Here is a 13822-nt window from a genome sequence, read left to right as displayed (position 1 = left end):
TTGAAATCAAATAGAAAAACTTGTATCTCTCTACATCCCGCCTATACACCCGATCGATCAACAAATATCACTTTCAGTCTCAGATCCAGCTCAATCAATCCTTCAAGCTTTGTGCACAGAAATGGAGAAAATATGCGTAGCAGTGAGAGTGAGGCCACCCGTTAAATCAGACGAGGATTCCAATTCCAATTGCAGTCACTGGAAGGTAGATGACAACCGTATTTCTCTGCATAGGTCTCTATCCGGCACCCCTCTTCCCCCTGCTCTTTCTTATGCTTTCGGTACACAAACAAACCCTTCGTTTTCAGTCTATCTTTTATCTATCAATTGGATAATCTTATGTATATGTGTTTATACGCAGATCATGTTTTCGACCAAAATTGCTCCAATTCTAGCGTTTATGACCTCCTTACCAAGGACATTATCCATGCCGTCGTTGATGGGTTCAATGGTAATCCTTAGCTAATCCTGATTTTGTATGAAATTCAATGCTTCCTCTTTTTTATTCCACTTCCTTTTAACCTGGATGATACGTGATTATTATGCTGTGTTATTGCATCTCTCACTCTGAATCTGTTTACCTTCTACTAATTGACTAAGTTCTGTAGTTACTGGTCATGAAAATTAATTTGGAAGCTAATAACTGTGCATTTTCAGGCACTGCGTTTGCTTATGGACAAACAAGTAGTGGAAAAACGTTTACAATGAATGGGTCTGAAAATGATCCAGGAATTATTCACAGAGCTGTCAAAGATATTTTTACCAAGATTGAAATGGTATATTCTTATAATTTCACTAGTGTATTTCCTCCTCATAAGCTTTTATAAGCCTGTTCCTAAAATACAGTAAATGTTTGCAGTCAACCGATAGAGAGTTTCTCATTCGAGTCTCATACATGGAGATCTATAACGAAGAAATCAATGATCTTTTTGCTGTTGAGAATCAGAAACTTCAGATTCATGAGAGTTTGGAAGTGCGTATGGATTCAAACAACACATTCTATACTCTACACATACGTTCTTTTACTAATGTATGCTATATTCCAGCGTGGAATATTTGTTGCAGGACTCAGGGAGGAGATTGTTAATAGTGCTGAGCAAGTTCTAAAGCTCATTGAAATGGGAGAAGGTTTGACCTTTTGAGACTAATTTAAGATTTTATTGTAGCATCTGTTTAAATTGAGTTGACTCAGACTGTATGTATATCTCATATCTGAAACCTACTTCTTTCAGTTAATAGGCACTTTGGTGAAACTAATATGAATGTCAGAAGCAGTAGGTCCCACACAATCTTTAGAATGGTACTATGTCTTCCAGTTCTCTTTCATATATATTATATATTTCTTTTATAATCAATCCATTTAAATGATGTTTACATCTCAGGTGATTGAAAGCAAGGGGAAAGACTCAACTAATTTGGATGATGCTATCCGTGTTTCTGTCTTGGTTTGTAACTTTTTTATTATCTATAAACTTATTATAATGATTTATATGATCAAAGTTATAAAGTTATATATACTTATATTAATTTCATGAGTTTTTGTTGTTTATATATTACCAGAATTTGGTAGACTTAGCTGGATCTGAACGGATTGCTAAAACTGGAGCTGGTGGAGTTCGGTTGAAAGAAGGAAAACACATCAACAAGAGTTTAATGATTCTTGGAAATGTCATCAATAAATTGAGTGAAGGCGCAAAACAAAGGTTTTATTTATTTATTTACTTATTTATTTCTACACATCTTGTTTGATTAATTTAATCATATAATTGATTTCAACAATAAGAAATGATTAAATTTTATTTTTCAGGGGACATATTCCTTATCGTGATAGCAAACTCACCCGTATCCTTCAACCTGCACTTGGTGGCAATGCAAAAACTTCTATCATTTGTACTGTGGCACCAGAGGAGGTAATATATCAATATAAAAATATAAAAATATATAAATATATCATGTTCATGTTTATATTTATTTAACTTCAAGTCTTGTGTTATAGGTTCATGTAGAGGAAACAAAGGGAACCCTACAGTTTGCAAGTAGAGCTAAACGTATCACTAATTGTGTTCAAGTAAATGAGGTGTGTCTTATTATGTTATATCAGCCTTATGTTTTTATAAAAAGATTGTTCATTTTTTTTATTTTGTGTATGCATTTAGTTGTTGGAGCTAAATACTTTTTATTTTTCTCTAGATTTTGACGGATGCTGCGTTATTGAAGAGACAGAAAATGGAGATAGAGGAATTACGCATGAAACTTGAGGTGGACTTTATCTTTATCTTTTATTATTATTATTATTTTCTTAGTAGTGTCATCAACATTAGAATTGAAATATGATAAAAACTTTTTTTGTAATAGGGATCTCATGCGGGGGTGCTGGAGCAAGAAATCTTGAAATTGAGAAATGACATGCTCAAGGTAGAGTGTATATTTTATATTTTATATTTTATTTTATATATATATATATATATATATATATATATATATATATATATATATATATATATTTGTTTTGTTTCCCACTTATCAGTATGAGCTAGAGCGTGAAAAGCTTGCTATGGAATTAGAGGAAGAGAGGAAATCACACAGAGAACGAGAACAATGCTCTAATGGAATTTCTTCCCATGTAAGTTTACAAATGACCATTTTACCCTTGCATCCTGAAAAACACTTGTCAGGAGATTCATAATTGATAACCCATTAAGTCATTATTATGTCCTGATTAAGTGTTTTAACTCATTAAATCTTGAATAATCTTATTATAACTCAATAGATGAAGATGTGCTACAAAGAATTTATTATTATTATTATTATTTTTTTTTGTAGAATGGAGAATCCTTAAGAAAAAATCTGAAAGAAGAAGCAAGTGACACTTGTAGCACACAACAAGGAGATGCTTTTAGTACCCCAACTTTTAAACCGATTCCAAATTCATTTGTTGCTAAAAGATGTTACAATTCTACAACACCTCTATATAGTCCACTTCCAGATGCTTTTGGTGATGTTGTTGATGAAGACACGTGGTTCAAAATGAACAATGGCTTCATAGCTGACCTTGATTCAATTCGTATGACTCCACCAAAAGAACTTTCATCCATAACATCATTTGATAAAATTCAAGTAAGTTTTGATTTTGACTTTTCATTTCTTTTGTTTGTCCTTTATATTCATGTCAATGTTCTTTAGTTGCAGGATTCCTCAATTGACAATTACAAAGAAGTTGAAAATCTTCGAAAGCAATTGCAACAAGCTATTGATGAAAGAAATGAATATGAGGTTAAGTGTTTAATTATAATTTATATCATGATATGTTTTATTTTTATTATTATAGCTGAAGTGTTTAATTATACATACTACAGAAACAGCATAAAGAACAAGTAGCATTGAACAATCAGTTAATGGAGGAGATATCTAAACTTCAAGAAATCCCTCAAAAGTTGAGTCAATCTTTGGGAAACTGCAAAGCTGTAAATGAGGAAATGTTCTCTACTTTTAAGGTAGTACAATGGAAAATTTCCTTTTGTCTATTTTTGACAATGAGGATGTTGAGGGTATTTACGTCTTTTGAACAGGGTTTTGCAGAAGATGAAAAGTCGGCAACTGCAAACTTGTTTTCTAAAACAAGTGAATTCGTGATGTCTCTTATGTCAGGTTTTGAAGCACAAATTTATATGGCTATGAATGGGTTTAGAAAAGCAGATGATGAAAAAGGAAGTTCATATTCAGAAGAATACAAGAAGAAAAATAAGGTAGCTGCTAATGCTAATGCTTGTTGGGCACATATTCATCTATCAAGAAGTTACATGTCCATTTTCATATTATTCACCATCTTAATCTTCAGTTATTATCTCTCCTAGTTTCAAGGTATTATATTATTGTTATCATTATATCATATTATTTTGATTCTTTGTAACAATAACAATAGTTGTAAAATAAAGTTGAAGGAAGAAGCTTTTTATGTTAAAATCTACAACATTTCTACATTTTCAAAATCTAATAATATGATTTTAGGATTGCACATTGGAAACACAAATTACTTGTTGGAAGAAAGAAATGAGTGATGAAATCAAACTGATCAAGGAAAGATACGAAAACCTTGAGGAAGAGTTGGATACGAATAACCAGCTTCTAGAAGCTTCTAAAGCAAGAATTCATGGTCTTCAAAAGGAATCTCAAGTTTTATCAGAAGAAAGAGATGATTTACTTGTAACAGTTTCTGATTCTTGGAAAAGAAATGCATGGTTGAAGGAGCAGAATGAAAAGATTTTGCAGGATTTGACATGTGAGATTCAAAAAAGGAAAGATCTTGAAAACGATATCAAGCAGTTTAGTGTTGGTTTTGTTTCAAGGTACAAGTCATACAAGTTGTTCAGTAGTGAGATCAAATCAAAAGTAGAGCACTTGAAAGCTCAAAAGCCCTGTGCTCTTATTTCCTAAATCAAGTATTTTAATTAATCTTTTCATATCTTGTCTGTATGCGTTTTTATCGTGTGCTTTCATTCATGTATGTAAACGATTTCAACATTATCTAATATTTTATTAGACAAAATTACATGAATGGTCCTTGTGATTTGTCAAAATAGGCACATATAGTCCAGCTTCAAGGAAATTGACAATTTCGTGTTTTGTTGATATTACATGGATCTTCCTTAAGCCGTGTTAAATCTAACTAGATAGCTGTTATATTCTTAAGGGTAGATTACACCAATCGACCCTCGTGTATATGCCAAAAAGCACGTTTAGTTCATATTTTCAAAAATTAACTCAGGTTGTCCCTCGTTTGGTTAATAGTTGCACACTTCATCCTTCGTTAGTTTAAATTTATATGTTTCATCCCTTGCAAGACATAAAATGACTATTATGCTATTTTGTATTTCTTTTTCAGTTAATTTAATGTTATAATTATTATTTTTAATTCAAAAATAAAAGAAAAAGCAATAGGGCCCCACTTCATACCCCTACCCCAACACCTTAAAACCCAACACCGACTTCCTACCTCCTCCTTTGTCAGGATACACCACCATCAGAACACCATTGTCGCATCCCTGCTCATTGTCGCAAACTGCAACCAACACTAACTTTAAACCTTACCTTCAAAATCGGAAAACCCACTTCAGTCGGAAACCACCTTCGTGCAACCTGCATCATTCAAACATCATCTATTCATTGCCTCCAAGAAACTACCACCTGCCTTATACCACCCTCGAAGCCAACCATCTCCATCCAAATCAGTCATTGAAAACCCCTGGAAACGATTTTAAACACCGCCTGGAATGTGATCACCTATTCATCTCTATCGTCGATGGAGAAGATTTGGGTTCGATCTAAACCCGTTTCTCTGATCTAGATCCCCATCCTCTTTGATTTGTAAATTTAAGTTTTAGTTCGGTTTCAATTGCAGATTTAGGGTTCTTTTTGAGGTTTGAGTGATGATCGGTGGTCTATGTGACAGAGCGAGAGATACGACCGATTGAATTCAAAGCAGAAGAAGAAAGGAAATTGGGGAAAGGATAAATTGCAACTTCCTTCTCTCTTTTTGATCTTCTGATTTGTTGTAAATCAATAACAGTAAAAACGAGAGGCGACTTAGGGTTGAGTGGAGATATGAGATGGTGGTGGCGATTATGGTGTTGTTGATGATTCCACCGACGGTGGTGATGTTGTTTATGCTTCCATGTACAGTTCCTTCCTGAGTTCTAGGGTTTGATAGAGGCGATCGGGGTAGGAGGAAGATCGATTGGTCCGATTTTGGTTTATCGCTTTGGGGTGAAGGTGAAGGTGGGGGTGATGGGGCTTCGCTGGCGTCGGGAGTGGCTGAGAATGGGGAAACAATGATAGAGGAAGATATAGGAGGGGGAAGCGGGGACGGGTGGGTACTTGTATGTATATTTATTGTTTCTTTTCTTTTTGTTTAATCTAAAAATAATAAACAAATAAAAATAAGGACAAAATGGTCTGTTCATGTCAAGAGGGACGAAACATGCAAGTTTTAAACGAACAAGGGCCGGGCCGAATTAATTTTTTAAAATATAGACTAAATGTGTTTTTGACATATACAGGAAGAACGATTGGTGTAATTTACCCAATTCTTAATAAAATGACTTTTTTACCCTTTCTTTTTTCCTTGGTAGTATCTTTTTGTTTTTAGACTTTTATTTTATTAATTTCTTTATTATTAAATTAGTAATGGCCTCACTTCACCCCTTAGGTATTTATGTAAATAGGTATAATCTATGTAATCGTAGGTCCTGAATATATCCATGATTATGCTACTCACAAAGACCTGGCATTCATGAGAAACCAAATATATTAGTTAGGCTTTCAGAGCATATCAAGTAACAAGAAAGAGCAATCCAAAACAATCACTTTTAGCAGCCATTTTTGGTTTTCAAAATTGGAATTACATGCTACCATAGAAGGACCATTTCCGCAATATCAACAAAACACAGGGACCAAGTCTGTCTATCTTCTTGAAGTTGGACTATATGTGTAATTCGCTAAATCATAGGGAACATTTATGTAATCTTGTCTTGATCTATTGTATTATATATTGCTTTTCTGGATAAGAACAAGTCAATTTCAAAAACTAAAGTTTTACTTTAAACCAATAACAACTTTAACCATTCTATGGTTTAACAACAAAAAAAAAAAGGAATATTATATGCTTAAAAACCTAAATGATGAAGAAGAATCTAGCAAATTTCTCCATCTTCAAGCTCCTCCTCATGATCATGAACATGTTCACCATCATCCTTGTGTCTTTTATGCTTGCTTTCATCATCGGATTCATGCGAAACATGCTACATAAAGTATAAAAAAAAAAACACATTAATAATTTTATAAAAAAATGGCATGACAGATGAGGTAATATATAATTATATATTACCTTTCTTGACTTTCTGTGGTCAATGGGGCTTTGACCATGTTTCCTCTCTCTGTCTTTACCTTTTTCCTTTTTTTCCCTTTTCATCTGCAAACATTAAGGGGTATAAAGTGCATTAGAAAAACCACATTATTATTATTTTTTTGAAAATTACCTCCCAATGTGAATGTGAATGTGAATGTGAGTTACTTAAATAACCTTTTCGTCCTCCTGTTTGTGTTTGTTGTCTGTTCCCTTCTCCACTAAATGAGCAACATATTCCTCAAAAGCCACTCGACAAAACTTCTCATCTCCAATAGATCTAAATCCATGTCAAAAAACAAGACAATTTTACAAAATTTTATTCAAAAATATATTTCTTGATATTGAATAATAAAATACCATACCTATACACATTACTTTCCTCAAAAAGTTGCTTGCACTCCTCCCATGTAGAGCTTGCATTTATTTCCTATGAATTCACAAATCAATCAAGTTTTATAAAATTTTATTTATACTCAACCTAAAACCCTAAACCCTAATAAATATACCTTGATGTTGTCCAATAATTGTGTGAAATCTTTGGCAAGATTCCTTCGCCTTTTATGTTCTTTCTTCTCTTTCTCTTTAGCCCTCTTGAGTAGGTCCTCAAATACAACCTAAAAATAATAATAATAAAATATATTAATCACAAATCGTTGGAAGAAGTTAGTGTGTTTGATCAAAGAATTAAACCTGTAAATTTATATCTGATAAAGGTGGAGAGATGATGTCATCTTGAATAGCATCCTTGAAATCTTTAAATGTCCATGTTGCTGCAACGCTCACCTTTCAAAAAAAAATATAACAAGAAAATGTAAATCACAATCAACAAATAATAAATAAATAAATAAAAAGAAATGCAGATACCGAAACATCATAAATAAATCCTACCTTCTTTATCTTCAAAGCATCTTTTACACGTGTCTTATCATCATGATACTGTCAAATCATAAAAATATATATATACATATATTTAGAAACTACTAATACCATAATAATAATGATACTTTTAAATAAAATAATATTAAATAATAATGAGTACCTTTTTCTCCAATTCTTCAGCAACATCCTCAAATAAATCTATTGCTGTTGCGCCACTTGTATTTGAAGCAACTGCATGATAAGCTGCAGACTCCTTAACCTACAATATTTAATATAAATAAAATATTTATTTAACTATTTTATTTTAGACTTTATTTTGATTTCGATTTCCAACTACCTTCTGAAAATAGTCAACCCATTGGGTATTGACTGTAAGCATGCCAGAAACCACATGTTCTTCCATCATCTTGCTAAATTCATCACGGTTTTTTCGCTCCATTTTTTTTATTTCTTCCTTCAAAAATTAAATAAAAAATAAAAATTTAAACTACTTAACAAGTAAATGACCTTGTATTAAATAATTATAGCCTTCAAATTTCACGCTCACTTTTTTTAACTTCCTCTGTTCATCATCTTCCTTCTCAAGCTCACGGATGTATTCCTGTAATAATAAGCATAGACATTAATATTATCAGTTTCCTAATATAGTAATAAGAAATCTTTTTTTTTTTTTTTTAAATAATAAAAGTGTGACAATTTATTTACCTGGAAAATCTCTAACCGATCAATTTTTTCAAGGCGTGAACATCTTTCATCATCTTCTAACCGATCTTTAACTTTTCGCCACTGAGTGTCCACCTGGATTTTTTTTTATTTTTTTAAAAAATATAGATTTTGAAGTTAACATCAAACATCAATCAACATAAATAAATGCCCAATCTTATGATCCATTCGAATTTCCAACAATACTTACTTTAATAAAGCCACAAGTTTCAAGAAAATGTCTGTACTCTAACCTATTCTGACGTTTCTCCTCTTGAAGTTTTGCTCTTTCCTGAAGGTGGTTAAAAGGGTATTTAAGTAATTATAGCAAGAACTGAATTCCAGAGCACATGACATGAACTTACTTTCTTCTTAAGATCAACCAGGTAGTCTTGAAAAAGATCTTCACGTTCAGAAGGTCTTTCTATAGCCTTATAACGTTTATCATCTTCAAACAATGCTATAGCCTTGCTGCTTTAAACAAATTAATATAATGGCAATATTGTAATAATATACTAAATCAAAATTCTATACAAAAAGCATCTCTCATTACATGAAAGATAAATTTTACCTCCATCTCATTGATGATGTTAATTCCTTAGACTCCTGAAAGTGATTTAAAAAAGAACAACATACAACCATTAGTTATCTATGCATGTATATATGTATGCATGTATGGATGGATGTATGTATGTAGCATGTGACATACTTCCAACATCTGCATGAATTCATCTTTTGCTTTTTTCAGCTTCAAGCGCTTCTCTTCAGCCTCCAATTTCTTTTTTTCCACTAGGTACTATAGAAACACAGAAATCAGAATGAAGATTTTTCAACTTTTTTTATAACAAAAGGTGAAAAATGATGCTACGAATGCAAAATTTTACCTCATTAAATGCCTGTTTACGTTCTCCAAGTGTTTTTAATGCGCCATACCTTTTATCATTTATAATTACTCTCATTGCCTGACATGTCAATTTCATGGTCAATATAGTTGACTTACAAAAAGTCAAAAAGGAAGCCAATGAAAGTTACTGATACCTGTTCCCAACTCCAATCAGCTTCAAGATTTGCAGATTCCAGTAAAGATCTGAAGGCAAGTTTTGCTTCCTAAAAAGTTATTGTAGGTAGAAAATTAAAAACAAAGAGAAAAAAAAAAAAATCGAAAAGGATTAATTGAACAAATGTAGCATTTTTACCTTCTTGCTTGCATATAACAAGGGTTCAGCATCCATTACTTTTTCCTCTGATTGTGTTACATTCACTTTCCCAACATCTGATATGTCCTTTTTTGCTTCCTGCAAACAGCATCAACAATCTCAAAATTTATTAAATAAACAATTAATGAGAAAAGAATGAATTTTTCATACCTTGATATCCTGCATTGAAGCTTCATCTAAAGCATTAGCAGCATCATTTGAGGATGTAATCTCCAAATTTGTCCTACATTATTTCCATATTTTCAAATTATACATAAACAAAAACCCAAAAATGCTAATGTAATCATTTCATAATTGATTAAATAAACACTTACTTTGGAGATGAACTTGTGTTGACTAAAACACTAGGAGCATCATTGACTGTTGGAGAAACAGGAGAGTGAGGCTTAACTCCCACCACAGGAACGGTCAAACAACTGTCATTGACTGAGCTTCTAGAAGCTTCTTTTTCAGCCTGCTCACGAGCCATCTGTGCATAAAAAACAAAAGTTAGAGCAGAAGGAGATAAAAACATAAAAATGGAAAATGGAATAATTCATAATAAAAACCTTCAATTCATCAGGTATTGTCCATTTAGATTGCTTTGTTTCCTTGTTGTAGTAATATCTGCATACGTATATATATTATATATATATTAAGTACAAAATAAGTGTATAGAAGAGGAAAAAAAGTACACATTCTGTAAATCTTTAAAACTTAAGAAAAGATGAACAGAAAAATACCTTTTACCCTCTGCAGTTGTGAACTCTTTCCAAACAGTGGAAGAATCAGCCTTCTGCAAAAGCCAACAATGAGTGATACTAGTAACCTAATTCTTAACAACAAAGTAAGTTATTTAAGAAATCATAAATAGCAAAAAAAAAAAAATGCAACTCTCTTTACTAAACTAATTCATCATTTAAGTTACATGAACCAAAGTTCTCTAGCCTATAGTGTAAGAAATGGGAACAAAGTAGAAGCCTTAAAAAGATCAAAAACACAATCATGGAGGAACCTAAATTAAGTAACTCAGAAAGACCATATTCTAAGATTAATGTCATAAATGGGTAACAAACTATTTTTGTTTTTAGTAAAGATCATTGTCTTTAGAAAAAAAATACAATCAGAAGATAAGCAAATGGAATGTTTTGTATACAAAATAGACTGAAATGCCATTAAAATAAGGGTATTATGTAAGATGCATGTATTAATTTCAAGTATCAATATCAACATTTTAAAAAGATCATGAAAGAAATTTCTCCTATATGTAATTAAAACATGTGTAATAGCAATTTGTTGCCTGCCTTGAGAAACTGAGTGCGCCTTCAAAGTTCAAAGTGAGCATACTTCCTCAAGTTGCCATGGGCATCTACAAACATTGAAACATGCAAAGCAAACGAGAATATATATATACAACTCAATTAATGTAAATAGCAAGAAGCTCAAACTCCTCTTAAAGAAACAAATATTTATGTTAATTCAAGAAACAAGAAATGATTTAGAAGTCAAATGAGAATATGAGTTGTGCATAGAATAGAAAAACTACATGTCAAAAACACACAGGTCGAAAGCATATGACTAACCTCCACAGGTGTCATCAACTCCAATGGCTTCTCCCATGAAGACATTTTTGTTCTCTTGTTATAAAAATATCTGAAAAGTATTCCAAACACTAAAGGGTTTTACATATTTGAGATATATGAACTTAAAAATACAGGTGATAAAGAGAAATATTAATTCTACCTTCTTCCATCAGCAGCAATAAACTCTTGCCAATCAGATGATGCCTCTTGAAATACATTAGGAACATTTATCGCCTGATACAGGAATAAAAGATATATTTATCGTGTAATAAGCAAACACATGAGAAATATTTATATACATACCTGATTTGAAGAAGCATTCATTGCATTTTGTGGGTGCCCAAATGATGATGTAATAAACTGAAACAAGAGTACAATAAAAATGTAGAATTTTTTTTATTATAATAAACAAATAAATGAAAGTAGGTTGTTGTTTCTTGTATTTAACCAAAAGGGTACACAGGTCTTACAGTAAATGAAGAAGATAATGGTGCTCCAGGACCAGTTAAACCAGGGAGATGAGTGTTTGTAGTTGCAGAGTTCTGTGAAGAAGATGTACAAGTCATATTTGGATGCTGCATATAAGGCATTGGTGGTGATATAAATGATGATGTGGCATGGGCAGGCTGACTTGGCCTGTGCCATGGAGACATTTGCTGATGTGGCTGAGAAAACTGTGGTGGCTGACTTTGACCAGGAGGCATGCCTTGTCCCATTGGACGAAATTGCCCTTGCTGAGGTGGAACCAAAAACCGAAACTGCAACAAAGTAAAACCCTCAATATTCATCTATTTGAACAATCTATCAAGATTCAGGATTCAATGGCAATATAAATTTTAGTGAGTTTCCATATATTTAGAAGAATAAATGAAGCTTACGACTTTTCTTACATTCCTTACTATTGCAAATTCACATCGTTGAAAATCATAGAATAAGGTAAAGGGCAAAAGGCAATTGTTCCTTGTTTATGAAAAATGTGAAGAGAAGAAGTATAATTCAGTTACTTTGGTGGTTGTTATTTCTCAGTGAAGATGCTAATTGTGATATTATATGGCGAAGGGGGTGTTGCGTTGTATCCTACATTGGGGTTTTACAAACGTTTGCTGGTGAAAATCCAATTGTAATCTCCTTACACGCATATATACCGATCGAATGATGAAATGCTACTTGTAATTATGTTCTTGATTCGCTATATACATATACACCCCCTGCGAGTGTTTTTCATAGGTCCTCCAACGATCAGGAACTACAGAAGAGTTCCGATTGGAGTTCATTGTCGGAGAAAACGCAAATACAAACAAGTTTACTCCGATTACCAGGTTTAAAGCTCCACATATTCCTCTAAAGACGATAAAAGATTGTTTTTGAACTAGTTTATAGCGGAATAGAGTGGATATGATGATGAAAAGCAAGTGTGTAAGTATTAATCACCTGTGAACTGGGATTGTGGGGGTAATTAGCCATTGTTGACAGCGGAGAACAGAGAGTATGGATACGGATGGGCCCTCAACGATTCACGGAATCGACGACCTCGACTCTCAAGGGATCTCTTTGTTGATCGTAGTTGCAAAATTGTAGAACTTGGAATCAAGTAACCAAAGCGCCTTGATGATGCGGATGAAAAATGACCTACTGTCGTTCGTGTATATATCTTTACTACGGTGTGAGAATTTGTTTATTGCTAAACAGATAAAAAGAAAACTAAATGTGCTATTATTTTAGTAAATAGTTTTTTTTATTCTTTGTAAATATACTATTGAAGAATCATCGATATTGATATGTTAAATGATTGAAAATTTATCCAATGTGAAACATATCATGAATGATGGTCCTTATTTTTATTTAAATTATTAGAAAAATACTGATAACCTTCGATAATCGTAAGTAGTTTTTATTAAAATAATTTTTTATATGTTATTCTTATCAAGATTATTTATACACGTATAAATTGGTTATAGGCAGGATCGATCAATGAGAATGAGAAGATATCACATGTGTTTTTTCAACGAAACTCTTATTGGTTTTATTGTTGATGAATTGGTTAATAAAAGTTTATTAGAGGTTTGATTTTATATATATTTTTATCTTTTATATATATATATATATATATATATATATATATATATATATATATATATATATATATATATATATATATATATATATATATATATATATATGGGTTTTTGTTTGTATGTATATTAATATTTTTCTCATGTTTTCTTAGGGTGAAGGTGATCCTAAATGTATACAAAATTTTCTTTTTGATAGTTTATGTGCTTATAAGGTCAATTTACTATTAAGGTAGACAAATTCAATTTCTCGCCAAACTACATGTGTCGTTTTACTGTAACTAAATACCATAGTGACATTAAGCATTTTGATAATGGATTTAATATTGCTCCCACCATTGAGGATAGTATGGTGGTTATAACAAATTGTTAAGATTATTATATAGTCGATGATGAATATGAATGTTTGTCTAAAATTACTGAGTATGAGTGAGAGCTATCAGACCAAACGTTAAGGGGACCATGTATTGATTTGATATTATCATC

At 32.1% G+C, this 13822-nt stretch overlaps 2 protein-coding genes across 4 annotated transcripts; one reads left to right on the top strand and one right to left on the bottom strand.

Annotated features, from left to right (window-relative positions):
* On the top strand, positions 1–4555 carry ZCF125 (P-loop containing nucleoside triphosphate hydrolases superfamily protein). Of its 3 annotated transcripts, none has more exons than XM_078962328.1 (18): positions 1–281; positions 362–451; positions 658–776; positions 860–973; positions 1047–1128; positions 1233–1300; positions 1383–1445; positions 1561–1703; positions 1808–1910; positions 1997–2077; positions 2191–2259; positions 2356–2415; positions 2528–2623; positions 2824–3117; positions 3190–3273; positions 3357–3494; positions 3570–3746; positions 4009–4555. In XM_078962328.1, exons 1-18 carry the CDS (start codon positions 122–124, stop codon positions 4432–4434), a joined length of 2367 nt encoding a protein of 788 aa, XP_078818454.1. In that variant the 5' UTR covers positions 1–121; the 3' UTR covers positions 4435–4555. The 3 variants fall into 3 exon arrangements, with proteins under 3 accessions (XP_078818454.1, XP_078818453.1, XP_078818455.1); XM_078962327.1 differs by having other exon boundaries at positions 3184–3273; XM_078962329.1 differs by having other exon boundaries at positions 3184–3273; positions 3570–3861; positions 4009–4135.
* Positions 4556–6574: 2019 nt separating this feature from the next.
* LOC145001195 (pre-mRNA-processing protein 40A-like) lies at positions 6575–12897 on the bottom strand. The gene is made up of 27 exons (XM_078960552.1): positions 12696–12897; positions 11735–12022; positions 11568–11624; positions 11425–11498; positions 11265–11334; positions 10425–10477; positions 10251–10308; positions 10017–10171; positions 9853–9925; positions 9682–9780; positions 9524–9592; positions 9370–9447; positions 9195–9281; positions 9057–9091; positions 8851–8956; positions 8697–8777; positions 8489–8581; positions 8331–8384; positions 8121–8237; positions 7944–8042; positions 7793–7840; positions 7595–7687; positions 7411–7518; positions 7267–7331; positions 7079–7181; positions 6884–6967; positions 6575–6797 (listed from the first exon to the last, which is right to left on the bottom strand). Exons 1-27 carry the CDS (start codon positions 12726–12728, stop codon positions 6690–6692), a joined length of 2388 nt encoding a protein of 795 aa, XP_078816678.1. The 5' UTR covers positions 12729–12897; the 3' UTR covers positions 6575–6689.
* Between the last annotated feature and the right edge of the window lie 925 nt (positions 12898–13822).

Source organism: Lactuca saligna, chromosome 6 (genome assembly GCF_052625555.1).
Source record: "Lactuca saligna cultivar CGN05327 chromosome 6, ASM5262555v1, whole genome shotgun sequence".
NCBI lineage: Eukaryota > Viridiplantae > Streptophyta > Magnoliopsida > Asterales > Asteraceae > Lactuca > Lactuca saligna.
Note: the sequence above shows the minus strand (reverse complement) of the source record. Positions and strands in the feature narration are given on the sequence as shown.

Excerpts from the sequence above, each read along its gene's own strand:
- LOC145001195 (XM_078960552.1), bottom strand. The coding sequence starts at position 12,728 with ATGGCTAATTACCCCCACAATCCCAGTTCACAG. Across the intron at positions 11,625-11,734 it reads CATTATCTTCTTCATTTACT|TTTATTACATCATCATTTGG; the intron begins GTAAGACCTGTG and ends CTCTTGTTTCAG. Across the intron at positions 7,519-7,594 it reads TATCAGATATAAATTTACAG|GTTGTATTTGAGGACCTACT; the intron begins GTTTAATTCTTT and ends TATTATTTTTAG.
- ZCF125 (XM_078962327.1), top strand. The coding sequence starts at position 122 with ATGGAGAAAATATGCGTAGCAGTGAGAGTGAGGCCACCCGTTAAATCA. Across the intron at positions 282-361 it reads TGCTCTTTCTTATGCTTTCG|ATCATGTTTTCGACCAAAAT; the intron begins GTACACAAACAA and ends GTTTATACGCAG. Across the intron at positions 2,416-2,527 it reads TGAGAAATGACATGCTCAAG|TATGAGCTAGAGCGTGAAAA; the intron begins GTAGAGTGTATA and ends CCCACTTATCAG.